Source organism: Haliotis rufescens, unplaced genomic scaffold (assembly GCF_023055435.1).
Source record: "Haliotis rufescens isolate VD_foot unplaced genomic scaffold, xgHalRufe1.0.p SCAF_1, whole genome shotgun sequence".
Lineage (NCBI taxonomy): Eukaryota > Metazoa > Mollusca > Gastropoda > Lepetellida > Haliotidae > Haliotis > Haliotis rufescens.
This window is the reverse complement of record NW_025963779.1, coordinates 11,901,727-11,920,300: the sequence shown is the minus strand read 5'-3', so window position 1 is coordinate 11,920,300 and position 18,574 is coordinate 11,901,727. Positions and strand designations below refer to the sequence as shown.

The 18,574-nt window shown below is 41.5% G+C and overlaps 1 protein-coding gene across 1 annotated transcript; it reads left to right on the top strand.

Annotated features, from left to right (window-relative positions):
* The first annotated feature begins 260 nt into the window (after positions 1–260).
* Positions 261–12,343, top strand: LOC124147910 (WAS/WASL-interacting protein family member 1-like). The gene is made up of 4 exons (XM_046518762.2): positions 261–479; positions 8,609–8,702; positions 8,940–9,044; positions 11,395–12,343. The coding sequence occupies exons 2-4, from the start codon at positions 8,609–8,611 to the stop codon at positions 11,457–11,459; spliced, it is 264 nt and encodes an 87-aa protein (XP_046374718.1). The 5' UTR covers positions 261–479; the 3' UTR covers positions 11,460–12,343.
* Positions 12,344–18,574: the final 6,231 nt, after the last annotated feature.

Below are 18,574 nucleotides of genomic sequence, written 5' to 3'. Positions count from 1 at the left end.
CTTAACCGAAAGCGCTTCGGCCCAGGAACATACACAAATGTCCTAGTCAGCTCCTACTCATGAACTTACGTCACATGAATACGATCTTCAATTTCTGCCGTATACCAGAACGCTCCGCTTCACTAAACACCAAACAGGCAATGCAACTTTAGAGGTGTTAATTATACATGTTCCCATGCCAGCCCTCCGGTCCACGAGCCCTTATCGAGAATAGACGTCAAATTCTTATCGTATGCCTTGGGCTTGGACATGTCATTGATAATGCGAGCTCTTATATTACTTCCTGGTCGGAGTATATTGACACTTGCATATCTACACTGCACATGCGCCCTTGCACACTGCTATCTCGGGGAAATGGGATTTACAGAAAGTTATTGTTTCGGAAAGTTAGGATAAATATATCATGAAACAAAATACCCCAGTTTCATAATGGTATAACTGACAACTGGATAGGGTCGGATTACCTCCATATTGACAAGGTGAGTAAAACTGTCCACCCCATTCACTGTCATGCATGAGTTTGGGATGTCGTATCCATCACTTCTCAGACATGTCGATGTACATTACTGTGTCACGTATTTCTGTCAGTCAGGTGGGCCGTGGCTGTCAATCAGTTGCAATGGAATGTATTTCATACGGTCGCGATATCATATAACAACTCCGATATTTTTGTGTATAAACAACTGCTACAGAATAAGACGTTTCGATTAGCGTCAACCTTGAATATAGCGTACACATATATTATTTATATTGCCTCTTTTAGACTCCGATGTATCTGTTGAGTTGGTGCACGTCTCGATGTATTCCGTGCAGAGAGCATGAGCCCAATTGTGCTCGGCTGATGAACATTGAATATACCGCCAGGTATGAAAAAGACAGTGTTATGCAACGCGACACTTCTAAGGTGTTATGTCTGAAGTAAATAGAATGCATAGTTCGTGTATATTCCATGTGCACAGAGTAAGTCGTTGTTATTTATAGACAACCTGTGTGTTATCTCAATATGCACCAGGCTTCACGTGTCACTTGAGCGTGGAGTACTTCAGTTGTAAGGGAGAATGATATGTAAACCGATGACACCCGTGCAAGGATTATGCGTTCATGCGCTAAGATTTTGAAAGTTTGAGTTAACAGGATACGATTGCATAGTCAGTATGCAGTGGGCGTTGGGAGAGGTTATGGCTTTCTAAAATCTCCCAGAAACCATAGTCATTAATCATTTGCATAAGTGAGTGAGTGAGTGAATGAGTGAGTATGGTTTTACGCCGCTTTTAGCAATATTCCAGCAATATCACGGCGGGAATCGAACCCGGGTCTTCGGCGTGACGAGCAAACGCTTTAACGACTAGGCTACCCGACCGCCCCCCATTTGCATAAGAATGGAGACAATTAATAAGCGTGGTTAATTAATAACTATAACACGTCATTTAATCAGTGAAAGAGAGTCAATAGACCAGCAGGGGCGGTGGGGTAGCTAAGTGGTTAAAGCGTTCGCTCATCAAGCTGAATACCCAGGTTCGATTCCCCACATGGGTACAATGTGTGAAGCCCATTTCTGATGTTCCCCGCCGTGATATTGCTGGAATATTGCTGAAAATGAGGGACCACTTATGTTAGTTCGTTATAACCGTAGTTCGTTATAAGCATATATAAGTATAACTACAGCAAATAGTCGGGTCCAAAAAAATAAGTTCGTTATATCCGTTCGTTATAAGCGTGTTCGTTATAACCGTAGTTTACTGTATTGTCAATTACCAAGGCAACTCGGTAACACTGGTTACGTATTGTTACATTATGGAACGGAACATCATCGACGATTCAGTGTATCATAGCTCCATATCATGATGATAATCGTAAGAGTCATAGGGGGCACGGGTGGCCCAGTCGTCTAAGGCGCCGCGATTCGCTGTGCAGAGTTGCGTCCCTTGGGCACGCCAGAAACCTATGATTGTTGGTTCGAATCCCGGTTCGCCCCGATTATGTTTCTAGGTTTGTCAGCACCATACCCATGCTCGTGGGTTTCACCGAAGTGGTAAACGTCTGAGACCTGCATCACTTCGGGCTTTCCTCCCACATTAAGCTGACACACCGCGATATAACTGTAATACTGTTAAAAGCGGCGTTAAACTAAACTCACTCACTCACTCACCGTAGTATCCACACGTGTGGACGTGCTAAAAGGGAATTCCACGGGGATACAATATAATATGACGTCACAGCAAGGGGCTATTCCATCCACAGGTCGATCCGTATCCGCAAAGTCGATATAACTGGAATACTGTTAAAAGCGGCGTTAAACCCAACTCACTCATAACAGTCATAGGATATTATACATGAAGTATACATGAGAACAGGGACGGAAATAAGGGAATGGTCTTTCATTAGGAAATACGAGTTCAACGCGTGCTCGCTTGCAAACACTTCCTTATAAATAAAGTGGTAGGTTATTAGATACCCCGTATATAATACTTTATCTGACATTAAGCGTCATAATGCTATTTAATGCATATCATATTTGCATGTTAATTCTCACAGCATGCCATGGCAAGTTAAACTAGGCAGAGAAGACTAATATTCTACTAAAAGGCAATACGGTGGTCAGCTCAAATTGGATTTTCTTTTATTTCTAATGTAAGTACAACCTATATTCGCATATGTCCAAGACCTGCCCATGACATCGACCTCTGAACAAAGATTGCAAATGATGTGGTTTTCATACTCATGCATAAGAAAACGTAACTGTGCATTTATTGCAAACTGAAAAATAGCAATAGGAATGGAGATATGAACAATTTGAAACAAACTGCGAAACTAACAACAGTTTGATGCTGTGGTGTCGACCTACTGGAATAACAAACAAGTCACACACGCCCTTTCCGTTTCAAACTACTGAATATTTCGAATGGCAAATTACTTTGCGCCATAGAAACATATGTGTAAATAAAGCTAAGCAGAGAATGTTTAATTTCTCAAAACATTATAGAATCCTCAATAAGACAACGAAAATTCAATGACGATTACTTTTGTTTTCAGAGAAGACGTACTCGTATTGTTTAAATTATCATCTCGTTCAGCTTTGTATTCTTCCATGTGTAGTTCGGTTCACAGTTTAGCTCTCTATTAGTGAGTGAGTGAGTGAGTTGTGTTTTAACGCCGCTTTTAACAGTATTCAAGTTATATCGCGGCGTGTCAGCTTAATGTGGGAGGAAAGCCCGAAGTGATGCAGGTCTCAGACGTTTACCACTTCGGTGAAACCCACGAGCATGGGTATGGTGCTGACAAACCTAGAAACATAATCGGGTCGAACCAGGATTCGAACCCACAATCATAGGTTTCTGGCGTGTCCATGGGACGCAACTCTGCACAGCGAATCGCGGCGCCTTAAACGACTGGGCCACCCGTGTAGCTCTCTATTAACTACAGTCAAACACCGTTGTGTTGAAACATGCTGTGTCGAACTTACGGTTCTCTCGTGGTCCTAGAGTATTCATTCTTTATTGATCATTTTAGGTTGTGTCGAACCTCGGATTATACGAAGTATTTCGTTTGTCCCTTCATCTTCAACAGTACAGTGTTTGACTGAGTATGATAGGCTTGTGGCTTCAGTGTTTGACTGAGTATGATAGGCTTGTGGCTTCAGTGTTTGACTGAGTATGATAGGCTTGTGGCTTCAGTGTTTGACTGAGTATGATAGGCTTGTGGCTTCAGTGTTTGACTGAGTATGATAGGCTTGTGGCTTCAGTGTTTGACTGAGTATGATAGGCTTGTGGCTTCAGTGTTTGACTGAGTATGAAAGGCTTGTGGCTTCAGTGTTTGACTGAGTATGATAGGCTTGTGGCTTCAGTGTTTGACTGAGTATGATAGGCTTGTGGCCTCTTTGATTATGATTGTCTTTGGCTTTTTTATATGGATAGGGTGTTGTCGTTTTCATTGTAACATCACTTTAATATCGCCGTATATATTCACAAGATACTGAATGCACGTCATTGTGGTATCATTGTTATCATATATACGTATTGTGAAAGACCAATGACCCGCAACCAACCTTTCACCAACCCGCGACCGGCCCGTGATCAACCCGCGATCAACCAGCGACCGGCCCGCGATCAACCCGCGATCAACCGGCCCGCCTCCCTCATCAATGACAGATTAACCTAAAACTTGAGTGTTTAAAACCTTCTGCTAGGTTTGTTTGTTTGTTGTTTAACGCCACACTAAGCAATATTCCCGACATATGACGGCGGTCTGTTAATAATCCAGTCTGGACCAGTAATCCAGTCATTGAAATGATAAGCATCGATCTACGCAATTGGGATACGATGACATGCATCAACCAAGACAGCGAGCCTGACCACCCGATCCCGTTAGTAGCCTCTTACAACAAGTTTAGTCGCATGGGTTGCATGGGTTGGTGGAGACCAATTCTACCCCGGATCTTCACGGGTAGGTAAGTGAAGTAATTTCATTGTGTATGGCATCTAATGTTAACGCACCGGCAATGACCCAGCTATTTCATCACGCCTTATGGTAATGATGAGGTACAATGGCCGTTTAAGCCGGGTTCACGACTGCCCGTGACACGTATCCGTAGTATCCGGGGGCACGGGTGGCCCAGTCGTCTAAGGCGTCACGATTCGCGGTGCAGAGTTGCGTCCCTTGGGCACGCCAGAAACCTATGATTGTGGGTTCGAATCCCGGTTCGCCCCGATTATGTTTCTAGGTTTGTCAGCACCATACCTGTGCTCGTGGGTTTCACCGAAGTGGTAAACGTCTGAGATCTGCATCACTTCGGGCTTTCCTCCCACATTAAGCTGACACGCCGCGATATAACTGGAATAGTGTTAAAAGCGGCGTTAAACTAAACTCACTCACTCACTCACCGTAGTATCCACACGTTTGGACGTGCTAAAAGGGAATTCCACGGGGATACAATATAATATGACGTCACAGCAAGGGGCTATTCCATCCACAGGTCGATCCGTATCCGCAAAGTCGATTTCAAAACCTAAAAAACGGATGCGGAACACGCATCCAAAGTGTACGGATAATGCTGCGGACAAGTGTGGATGCCTCAGTGTATTTTCACCAAAAGCGATTTTAGCGGTTACGCGTAAACAAAAAACGGATAGGCGTCAATGGCCTATTAGCCGTATGTGTATAATACACAGAGAGGTTTAACGCCGCTTCGAACAGGAGTGTCAGCCTTCGTGAGCAACGTTGAGGTGCTGACAATCAAAGGATCACAATCAGGGCAAATCTGGAATTTAAACTCTCGATCATAAGATCCTGACACACCTAAGAGAGACAACTCTGCTTATGACAGACCACACCAGGACCAACCTTCCACATCAAGGAAGGAGCCACGTAGAAACAGCTTGGAACTTAACCGAATGTTTGAGAACCTTATACACTGTGATGCAAGTTCGATATACGTAGTATTTGACACCAACGATGAGTCATCTGTTTAAAGACATGATGGCGTTACTAGAGCAGTTTATCAGAACTCATCACGGTGCATTCATTTAAAACCATTTACACGGAAAAGTAGTCACAAAATTAACGAAATTACTTAAATTTACCATGGCGGTCTATATTATACAGAAAGAGCCTCTTCTGCTTATATAATTTTATTAAGTTTGAGCTTGGAGTTTCGGCATGGCCTTCAAGTTCATCAGGGAAAAACAGAGGAAATTTAAGTCGCGGAAAGGAAACTCGACAACAGTTTCCTCCTTGAGTGAAGTCGTGTGGACACACAATGTGATATAATATGACCTCTGACACCAAATACTGCGCGTATGGCTGCTTCCGGGTCTGTCTGTAGTGTATGTGTTTAGGTGATGTCCTAGTATTTGGTAATAATAAGTGCAGCACCATGTATAATGTTATTAGCCTCAAATGGTTGGTAAAATAATTAAAAACATCTTGAAAGAAGTTCAACAAGCAGGTGCCCTATGTGACATTGATACAAGCAGGTGACCGGTGATACACTGATACAAACAGGTGACCTATGTTACTCTGATACGAGAAGGTGACCGATGTTACACTATTCCAAAATGGTGACCGATGTTACTCTGATACAAGCAGATGACCAATGTTGCACTGATACAAACAGGTGACCGATGTTACACTGATACAAACAGGTGACCGATGTTATACTGATACAAACAGGTGACCGATGTTACACTGATACAAACAGGTGACCGATCTTACTCTGATACAAACAGGTGACTGATGTTACACTGATACAATTAGGTGACTGATGTTACACGGATACAAACAGGTGGCCGTTGTTACACTGATACAAACAGGTGACTGATGTTACACTGATACAAAAAGGTGACTGATGTTACACTGATACATTTAGGTGACTGATGTTACACTGATACAAACAGGTGACCTATGTTTCACTGATACAAGTAGCTGGCCGATTACACTGATACAAACAGGTGACTGATGTTACACTGATACAAACAGGTGACTGATGTTACACTGATACAAACAGGTGACCGATGTTGCACTGGTACAAACAGGTGACCGATGTTACACTGATACAAACAGGTGACTGATGTTACACTGATACAAGCAGGTGACTGATGTTACACTGATACAAACAGGTGACTGATGTTACACTGATACAAGCAGGTGATTGATGTTACACTGATACAAACAGGTGACCGATGTTACACTGATAAAACAGGTGACTGATGTTACACTGATACAAACAGGTGACTGATGTTACACTGATACAAACAGGTGACCGATGTTACACTGATACAAACAGGTGGCCGATGTTACACTGATACAAACAGGTGACCGATGTTACACTAATACAAACAGGTGACTGATGTTACACTGATACAAACAGGTGACCGATGTTACACTGATAAAACAGGTGACTAATGTTACACTGATACAAACAGGTGACCGATGTTACACTGATAAAACAGGTGACTGATGTTACACTGATACAAACAGGTGGCCGATGCTACTCTGATACAAACAGGTGACTGATGTTACACTGATACAAACAGGTGACTGATGTTACACTGATACAAACAGGTGACCGATGCTACACTGATACAAACAGGTGACTGATGTTACACTGATACAAACAGGTGACCGATGTTACACTGATACAAACAGGTGACTGATGTTACACTGATACAAACAGGTGACTGATGTTACACTGATACAAACAGGTGACCGATGTTACACTGATACAAACAGGTGACCGATGTTACACTGATACAAACAGGTGACTGATGTTACACTGATACAAACAGGTGACTGATGTTACACTGATACAAACAGGTGACCGATGTTACACTGATACAAACAGGTGACCGATGTTACACTAATACAAACAGGTGACTGATGTTACACTGATACAAACAGGTGACCGATGTTACACTGATACAAACAGGTGGCCGATGCTACTCTGATACAAACAGGTGACCGATGCTACTCTGATACAAACAGGTGACTGATGTTACACTGATACAAACAGGTGACCGATGTTACACTGATACAAACAGGTGACTGATGTTACACTGATACAAACAGGTGACTGATGTTAAACTAATAATCCACTAAAACTGTCACTGGTTTTGAATCGGATACCTAAGACAGTAATGCAAGACACACATTGCGTTTTGAAATCACAGTGGAATAAAATAAGTTAGGTGATCCTTTGACAAGACAGTGTGGATAATCAGCTTCTTTATTAAAATCGTAGAGGCATTTCCGTGTAGATTTTACCACCGTTATCAAACAAGTGATATCCAAAGTCAGTAAATATAAAACATTAAAGGAATTTCTGCTGAAAGCAGAGTCGATTGTACGATTCCGACTATATCGAGAGCATGTGTTTATGAATCACTATCCAATTGAGATCACACCAGGTATTCGCGAAAAGGTGTGCGTATCCTGTCCCACCGGTGACACCCATCACAAACACATGCAAAGGAAAGTCAATTGTTCACCTGAAAAACACGGGACCATATGGTACAAGTCAAAATAGGGAACTGCTTGAGACATCATTCTTGTCACTGATGCGTCAAAATTGGAAATGTCCTCCAAATGTCTACCATAGCTTTTGAAAGCATGGAATGTTGGAACCTTGATCAAACAACTTCTGAGCAAGAGTCTTGTGACGCTCTTTGAAATCTTGGTGGAAAGACCATATGCTCGACTGTACCTCCAAAGCGGTGAAATGTGGACACCAGAGGCTGACAGGGAGAGGGGAAAGCCATGTCTATATTTGGATACGAACTTGTTCCAAACCTTGACCCTGGTTTCAGTTACAGTCAGGAAGCCGAATGAAGGACATTGTTCATACCATTGAGTTGAATAACACGGCGACCCCGTCAATATCCGTGTTAAAATGTGTAACCCATGCGACTAATGGGATCGGGTGGTCAGACTTGCCGACTTGGTTGATGCATGTCATCGTATCCCAATTGCGTAGATCGATGTTCACGATGTCAAACACTATGATTGTCTGGTCCAGACTAGATTATTTAAAGACCGACGTCATATAGATTGATTATTACTGAGTATGGCGTTAAACAACAAACAAACAAATAATGTTGCGATAAACTTATTACAGATGGCCAAGCTGCTGTCAGTGAATTCTACAGTCCCACCGCCATTGCCTGAGAGAACACGTCGACCGGTATCTAGATCTGTACCAGATATATCAGGTAACTATTTCTCCAGTTAAGACTTGTCATTCAGACGTCCGTTCAAATAAAACCCAACCTACCTTTTCTGGTCCTATTCTTGAAAGTTATTACAGGAATCATTTTCGAAAACTCGTCACGTAAATGCAGAGTGCTTGGTGAAATAAACAATCGATATGTAATAACTGGTATATATATATATATATATATATATATATATATATATATGAATTATCGTATTGATTCTTGTTGTTTCAGATTTCGAAGCTAGATTCAGATTTCACGGAATCCGCGAGTTGCCGTCACCCGAGCCCTACACGCCGTGCAAAAAGACTTACCCAAGTGCTCTTGTTGCCAAGCAACGTACGTCATATACTGTATTGCTATTCTTATTTTCATCATGAATGGGGGCACGGATGGCCCAGATGACCTGTGATCGTGGGTTCGAATCCCGGTTTGCCCCGGTTATGTTTCTAGATTTGTCTGCACCATACCGTGATCGTGGGTTTCCCAAGCGCAGTAAATGTTTGAGACCTGCATCACTTCGGGATTTCCTCCCACATCAAGCTCACACGCCATGATATTATTGGAATACTGTTCAAAGCGGCGTTAAACCCAACTCACTCACTCATCAACATTGCCTTTTCGTCGTGAACATCATCATCACTAATATTGTAGAAAATCTCACTCGGGTGAATAATACTCTATACAAGATCACTGCGTGTACATTGTACTATCAGCTTCCTGGGGAATATATTGGTCTGCTTGATGACCTAGACACAGAAATTATCTGTTGTTTATATGATTTACTCATTAAATTACTACAATTGTGCCACGGCACTTTAGCTTAAGAAAGGTCGCTGTCATTATTGATATTCAAATGATTTCTGCAATAATACTAAAGATTAAAACACGTAAATATTAATTATTTTAACAAAATAATATGTGATGAAAAAAGACCCTGCATTATGAGGTTCAGTCTGGTAATTTTAGGGAAGTAGTGAGTGAGTTTGGTTTTACGCCGCTTTTAGCAATATTCCAGCAATATCACGGCGGGGGACCCCAGAAGTGGGCTTCACACATTGTACCCATGTCGGGAATCGAACCCGGGTCTTCGGCGTGACGAGCGAACGCTTTAACCACTAGGCTACCCGAACGCCCCTTTAGGAGAGTCTTTCACAAAGCCTCGTGTACAGCATTGAGGTAACTTAAGAGCATAAACAAAACAGAAAGGTCAGAACAATGTCCATGTTAAAATATTGCGGTGCCCATGAAGATCCGGATTAGAATCGGTCTTCAGCAACCCATGCTTGTCGTAAGGTGCGCCTTAAGGGATCGGGTGGTCAGACTCGCATATTTGGTTAATGCATGTCATCGTGTCCCAGTTGCGTAGATAAATGCTCATGATATCATCACTGGATTATCTGGTCCAGGCTTGATTATTTACAGACCGCCGTCATATGGCTGGAATATTGTTGAGTGCGGCGTTAAACAACAAACTAAAGTATTGCGGGAAAAAAGAACATGTGTGTCCAACTGTTAACGAAATAGATACCAAATTTCATTACATTTTGAACACAAATGTTTGCGTAATGCCCCACGAATAGTTTTTTTAATGTGATTGGCCGGACTGAAATTCTTATTTGAAATTCTTAAACAAATGGAGGTGCTATCATTGGTGAAGAAGCAGGTGAAGCTACAGAGTCAGTAGTTTCTCTTCAGGAAGGACGACGAACGACGGACGACGAAACAAATGACAAATAAGCAGTCGGGCGAGCCAGAAAAGGGGGTATTTCTTTGTTTAGGAAGTCAATAATAAAAGTACATTCACAACGCACGTCGTACGGACATTCTAAAACTACCATAGAAGTAAGGTGATTCATATTTCTATGCTTCAATCGAACCATTTCAACCAATGTTTAATTTTTTTTTAATTTGAAATGTTATCGCACGGCTGTGACCACGAACAACCATATGTGGCATGTTTCCTGATCTATTACAGGTTGCATCAACTGTAATGTTATAAATACCTATTCACTTGATCAACACTGCTTATGTATAACGGGGCGGTGGGATAGCCTAGTGGTTAAAGCGTTCGCTCGTCACGCCGTAAGCACGGGTTCGTTCCCTACAGGGTGCAATGTGTGAAGCCCATTGCTGGTGTCTCCCGTCTTGATATTGATGGCATATTGCTAACAGCGGCATAATCTATACTTACTGATTCTAAGTGCCTTCAAACTCAAAACATTTATAATTATAAAAAAATATGAATTAATGTAGAGTGCATCTGGTATCATCACTGTTTGACTGTGATTCATAAACACATGTTTGTGATAGATACGCTGTTTCTTAAGTTACCTCATTGAATGAAATTATTATACGTCTTAAACATCGAAGACCGCCTCCGTGGTCTTGTGGTAGAGCGTCCACACACACACATTCACGTGCATGCACGTCGCTATATAAGTGCAATAATCTTGGACGCGACGTTAAACCCAATTTCACCTCACCTTAAACATCGAATATTTTAAGAATAACATTATTGTGTGTTTACGTTTCGTAATTGTTATATATTAGGCATAACATATGTATAATGTTCCAATTTAATACATATTTTTATTCCTAAAGAACTTCATGTGATATTTACCATTCGGAAAGTCACTCTGCTCATATTACTTTTATATAATCTTCCTTTACATATTTTTGTTTGCAGCACGAGAAAGTCCGCCTCCCCCTCCACCCCCAAGGCGACAACGCCCATCCCTCCCGGCCCTTTGACGTCACAAAGTAGCTCGTAGCATCTTGCGTTTTGCCGACTTGCTCGTGATCATCGCCAAGAATGGCCAACATCTCAACAGAAGCAGCGTGTGACTTAGCATCAGACATTTCGATTGGAAAAGTTAAGGATGGCAAAGACTAACAAATAGCCGAGATTCATATATATTGGTTCATCACTGGCATCATCTTATTGGTTTCCCTTTAACATTCGTCACCACTCGCCCCTTTCCGTAACCTGCAAGACGGCTTGTCCCGGAATAACACGAGTTGGTCACGAATGTCCCTTTAACTGTACGGTAACAGAGAGCACCAATGGGCTTGAAGGAGAAGTGCGACATCCGTTAGCTAAGGCAGAGTTGCATCAATCTACAGACTGGTTCGTAGTAACTGTTTTAACTACGACAGCAGACTCCAGCATCGTTCAAGACACACCCTCAGATGCTTTAATCTCCAGGTTGAGCCAGTTCCATAGACCCAGAAGCTCCATAGATTATTCATGACATGGGACACAGTCCGTATGAAGAATATAGATGTGAATCATTTCATCGATTTCTCATATCAACCCTTCAACAGCTGATGAATAAAGTTACTATGCTTACTGTACTATGAAACTGTGGACAAAGGTCACGCTGTGTGACTGTTTAAGCTGAACTCTTGAACAGTGGCTTTTTGTGAGAAGGGCAATGTGTGAAATTTGTGTTTATGTAAACACACATAGCCATGTTTTGGATGTGGGGTTTCTTAGAACATATTATTACTTAATGTTGTATATGTATAGATTCAATCAATATGATTCAGTCCCAAGCATACATTACGTGTTTTGGTGTTTTAATGACCTGCACTCTGTACTGTAATTTAATGCATTAAAACAATACAGATAATGACTAACTTGACATCTGTTATTCCCCGTCCACTTTGTGGTGGCACGTGGTCCTCTGCACAGCGCAGTGATCCCAAATCAGGTGAACTTAAGCAACGTCGGTCACGGAGAGTAGTTGGATGGGTGACCACGTTAGGCAGCTTGACACCTGAGAGTTTCTAGGGCTGAATGAAAATCGAGTGCTCACTGATCCATTAACCGGGTGTAATCATAGTGTAGCGCTGGTGAATGGAATCTGGCGCATTATAAATGCACTTATTATTATTATTATTATTATTATTATTATTATTATTATTATCACTTTGGATTATTGGTATTTATATTATTGCAGCTATAACACGCCTGCAAATATGGAGTCTGGACCGGGCAGTTGATACTGTCAGCAACGTGTGGCACCATCGTGGCAAGATGGTACTTTAATCGACCTAAAACCGACTCACTCATTCGTTTTAGTCTCCAGTGGATACTGGGGATCTTATTTGACCCAGAATCCCACCTTGAGCTAACCTTAGAAATAGCAAAGTATTTACTTCAGTCACCTTCCCCAACAGTTGTTAACTCCATTAAACATAATCCACGAAAATCGATGTGTTCCGCAATAATAAAGGAATTAAACTGTATCGGCTTATGAAATAACAGACAACCCGGCTATGCATATTATTAGAGACATTCATAATGTCACACGCCTGAAAACAAGGATTAAATAAAGGATCTAGAAGTAGCGACCAAACTGACAGAAAAAGAACATAATAACATCTGAGTTAACGGACACAGAGGGTTTTGTATGACTTAAATCAAATCTGCAGGGAGAGACGTTTTTTGTTGTTGTTGTTTTTTGTTTGTTTTTTTGTTGTTGTTTTTTGTTTGTTTGTTGTTGTTGTTGTTGTTGGGGTGGGTTTTGTTTGGTTTTTTTGGTTTTGTTTTTTTTTGGGGGGGGGGGGGGGGGGGGATAAATGCCCCAAACTAGCCCCTTTTGCAGCATTCCATCTCATTTCAGTCGTCCCTTCACAGGGTATTTCTTTTGCAATGTGATTGTTAATGGGACTATACAATCGATCTTTCGTCAGTCTGCTGTGCAGCAGGTGCGACAAGAACACATGTTACCGTTACCTGAGGCAATCAATGACTAAACACGTTTAGTTTCTAAACACATGAAATGGTCTATTGTCTCACAGCCTAAACACCACCTAAACACATCATACCCATAATGTAAACATGTATAAAATTTAAACAGATTCACACATGTTCACATATTTAACTTGTTTAAAGGTTGAACAATGTTTAAAGTTTGAATACATTTAGTATTCAAAAATGCCATAAGCATCGATCCACGCAGTTGGGATAGATGACATGCATCAACCAAGTCTGACATCGAGCGAGCCTGACCGATCCCGTCAGTCGTCTCTTATGACAAGTGTTACGAGTGACACAGTGTCTCAAGTAACAAAAGGAAGGTCCTAACTCAGTTTCACCATTAAGAATATTTAATTATTTCCAAAACCTACAACTATTCAATATGTACACAATTTCGAATACCATCTGGCAACCTAACATGTATGTGGCCAAGCAAAATAAGTGAATATTGAGTGTGACACAGAAAACTCCACCAATCGGACACAATCTGGACCCCGGTCACAAAATATTCCGATTATTAACCAATGTATTAGTCAAGGATACATTGTGCACAGACTCAGTCTAACTCAAATCACAGTTCCACTCCCCTGTCTCTCACAAATGACCGGCATGGCCGAATACATCACACGATTCCACTGGAAGGAATGTCACGGACCGACTAGGTCAATACAAGGGCCTAGTAAGTTTGAGACGTCTATCCTGGACCCGTCTCGGGTCTTCAAAATCAAACTTTCCCCCAACTCTAACGCATGGGGATAGCTGTACAGAACCTGAATATTTCTCTCATACGGGAAGCTTACAATGAAGTATATCTTCATTACTATGATAGACCCTTAACGTTTTAGTCACACACACACACACACACACACACACACACACACACACACACACACACACATGCTCAAAGCGCCACACTATTATTACCCCGGTCAATGGATCAGTGTGCCCTCAACCATCGTTCTCAACTCCCTAGGGAGTATACAACCCACTGCATTTGAGGCGCTAGAAGGTCAACAACAACCGGGTACCCATTCACTGTTGGGTGAAACTGAGGCACAATTCCAACAAAGCCACTTGCTCAAGGAGACACCACGTGGCATGCATGTGCTTCAGTGTGGGGCAGGACCAAAGCCCTAGAAACTCCCAGGAGTCAAGCAATCGAACAGTCATTGATCCAAGGACTAACCGCGACCAACGCTGCTCACGATATAACTATGACTTTATTACGTGCCAAGTTATCTGAATCCTCATTTATACCATCCGCTATTAAATTGTGGAATACGTTACCTATTCAGCGGGGCGGTCGGGTAGCCTAGTGGTTAAAGCGTTCGCTCGTCATGCCGAAGACCCGGGTTCGATTCCCGACATGGGTACAATGTGTGAAGCCCATTTCTGGCGTCCCCCGCTGTGATATTGCTGGAATATTGCTAAAAGCGGCGTAAAACCATACTCACTCACTCACCTATTCAGCATAGGTAGCATAAGGAATATTGAAACCTTCTCTCGATTTAAATCCAGCTTAAGAACAGATAAATCTAAGTTCCATCATATTTCTCATATGGTCTAAGGAAAATTAACATAATACATACAAAATTAAGACATGGTGATAGTGAATTAAAAAAATGACTATTTAGAAAAGGTTTAAACGAAGATCCAAAATGCCGATGGGGCACCCCATGTGAAAATTCATATCATTTTTTCATTGAATGTCCTTTTCTTAAATCAGCTAGAAAGTGAGTGAGTGAGTTCGGTTTAACGCCGCTTTTAACAGTATTACAGTTATATCACGGAGTGTCAGCTTAATGCGAGTCTCAGACGTTTACCACTTCGGTGAAACCCACGAGCACGGGTATGGTGCTGACAAACCTAGAAACATAATCGGGGCGAACCGAGATTCGAACCCACAATCATAGGTTTCTGGCGTACCCAAGGGACGTCAGCTAGAAAGGAATTGATGCACTCACTATTGTTAATTGTGAAAGATATGTGTGATGTAAATACTGACCTGATGCTAGTTGGCAATGCAGTTTTACTTAATCATGTTAACGAAAACATTTTAGGAATGTACATACATATATAAAGAAAACAAAAAGGTTTGAGTGAGCAATGTGAATGTAAACAACGGGCAAACGAAACGCCACCAAACAATTTTCTGGTCTTAAAAAAAACAGACGCAAAATTTAGTAACAGTTGATGTTTTATTATAAAAAAAACAATTATTCCAAAACGGTATTTGAAAATGACAAGATCAAAAACCATGTACTTAAAGTTCTGCAGTCACGTTTATTATGCTGGGGGCACTGTCCAGTATTCGATCACACGCGCAGTATCGACGTCAACCTCTTTTATAGTCCTGTGCTGCACACACACATGACTCAGTATCGGATGTGATGTGGTCGATAGGCACGGAGACCATACAGGCGGAGTCGTCTCGCAACGGCCCTTCTGCTGACTGGATGTCCAAGGCTGGATGATGACGTCACAGTTAGGAATCTGAACCTTAGGGGAAGCACCGGTCTTGCTGAAGGGTCGTGACCTTGGGTCTTTCACTCCTCGGCCTGTCTGCAGTACTGCTAGTTTGCCTGTGACGTGTGACAAGTCTGGCAATGGTGCACTTGAAGCAGCCCATGATCCTGGCAACGTGCTCCTGCGTCGCTCCCATTTGCAACATACTGATGACTCTCTCCCTCTGCTCTGCGGTTAGTCGAGGCATGTTCGTTGTTTTAAACGGTTTCATGTGATGAGAGGTGACAATCCTGCTCAGGTTTTATACCAGAATTTCATACGGCTAACTTTGTGCACATTTTGCATTTTTTAGTGATTAAATTCACTTTTCTCGCAAATCACGTGAAGCACGCGAACATGTCCACAGGGAATAGGTTAGCTGCATTCCAGGTATATGTGTTCCCAACTGTTTTCGTGCTGTTTGGCAAATTTGTTGAAAACTGACGACAATTATTTTTTTGGTGGCGTTTCTTTTGCCCCTCAGTTTACATACGTTTCTCTATTTCTTTTCTATCCTTCCTGTCATTAAATTTATTGATTGTAAATAAGCATACATGTAAATCTATGGGAGAGGGCGTTCTATGTTGTGATAACTTGTGCCCAATCCTTTTCATGAGAATAAAATATGTTGAAACTAAACCAACGTTGCTTACGTTCAGCTGATTTGTAACCTGTGCGCTGTGCACAGGAACACGTTACTTAAGTGCAATGCCGTTCCGTGTCGTCATGGTCAACCCACGTACTACAAAGGGTCGCTAGGTGAGTGGGTGGTCTTCAAACTGTCTCCATAATTATTCATCTACCGGCAAACAAACTACAACGAGGCACATAACACTAGCTTTGATACACGTAAGTTTACTCAGCTTCAGTCCATCTCTCAAAATACAACCTCTAAGACACGGTAGGCGCGACACAGTGGAACAACGGACTGATGGTGATGTGCCTCAGTCAGCTGCAAAGCCCGCACTACGATGCTGGTGACAAACGTATCTCATATGTCACCTGCTTAATGCTTAAATTTGACTGATTTTAAACTCTATCAGACCATGATTTCATGTTTTTCGTATTCGAAAAAATGCAGTGAAAAACTGACCGATTCGTCATGCCTTGATTGATTTCCTGACATCACAGTCTTTGGTTTCTTATGACGCAATTGTTCTTTCTTTGCTGATTTATTGAATGACGACGACAGCATCTAAACAATCAAGATGATAAATGAGAAATGTCATTTCTCTATCGATTCACTTCTAAGTTTATTTTAACTCTGGCCTTTCTTTCTCCACGGCTCTTTGCCTAACGATCCCAACAATGAAGCTATCGCAATGGTTATCATCATTTCAAAGTTTGGAATTGTTAAACTGTTCTTGTTATTGGGAAGCATTTTAACAGTATGACATAAGTGGCCCAGTCGTCTAAGGCGCCGCGATTCGCTGTGCAGAGTTGCGTCCCTTGGGCACGCCAGAAACCTATGATTGTGGGTTCGAATACCGGCTCGCCCGATTATGTTTCTAGGTTTGTCAGCACCATACCCGTGCTCGTGGGTTTCACCGAAGTGGTAAACGTCTGACCTGCATCACTTCGGGCTTTCCTCCCACATTAATCTGACACGCCGCGATATAACTGGAATACTGTTAAAAGCGGCGTTAAACCCAACTCACTCACTCACTTTGACGTAAGCAGTGTTTATGATAACTACCAAATAGTAATGATGCCAGGTGTTTCTCGAAAAGGTGACCCAAAACCAAACGTAAGCATGTTCCTTGTCTCATAATTTTAACGCGTTTAAATGTTCAATCACATTTAATTAGAGTTTCAAATCTAAACTTTTTTTTAGGTCTAGATCTGTATTATAAATATATTATTAATACCTCTAAACGCATAAATATTATAGGGTAGGGAGCGTGAATAGATTTCGGTTTACGATCTAAACACGTGTTTTCAATCTAAACCTGTTTACCAGTGAAAATGATTTTTGAAAATGGGTTTACAGAACAAGGAATCAAGTGCTTATAAACGGATGGACAGAGGAGCTTCTGATTATGCAATTGAAAATTGAAATAACTGTTGTTAAAATTGATTATGTCTATTTAACCACCACTCATTTCTGCAAACGTTTGTAAAATGTAATCTGTGGCTGCGTAATTTTGTGTAAAAAAATATTATTGGTTCAGTGAAAAGAAATATAAGAAATGACTATGCAACCACATGACACCTACAATATTTGAAACTGTGTAAACTTGTGCCGAAAACAAAACACATTTATTGATTTACAAACACATGATGTCTAAGAAACCCACCATCAGTTGTGTAGTGTGCGAAACAATTCCTTTTTATGTTTTTAATTTTTTAAATCAAAATACATTTACTTTGAAAAAATATAACCATTTACAGTAAACTACGTTTATAACGAACAGACGGATATAACGAATTTATTTTTTGGTCCCGGTCATTTGTTGTATACATGCTGTATGTATGCTTATAACGAACTACGGTTATAACGAACTAAAATTAGTGATCCCTTTGGGTTCGTTATAACCGTAGTTTACTGTACATGTATTCTTTGAGTGCTGACTAAGCGCCAGTACAGATCGTGTTT

Bases quoted from the DNA above. Each gene is read 5' to 3' on its own strand.
- LOC124147910 (XM_046518762.2), top strand. From the start codon at position 8,609: ATGGCCAAGCTGCTGTCAGTGAATTCTACAGTCCCACCGCCATTGCCT. The intron at 8,703-8,939 runs GTAACTATTTCT...TTGTTGTTTCAG, and splicing joins ATCTGTACCAGATATATCAG to ATTTCGAAGCTAGATTCAGA. The intron at 9,045-11,394 runs GTACGTCATATA...TTTTGTTTGCAG, and splicing joins TGCTCTTGTTGCCAAGCAAC to CACGAGAAAGTCCGCCTCCC.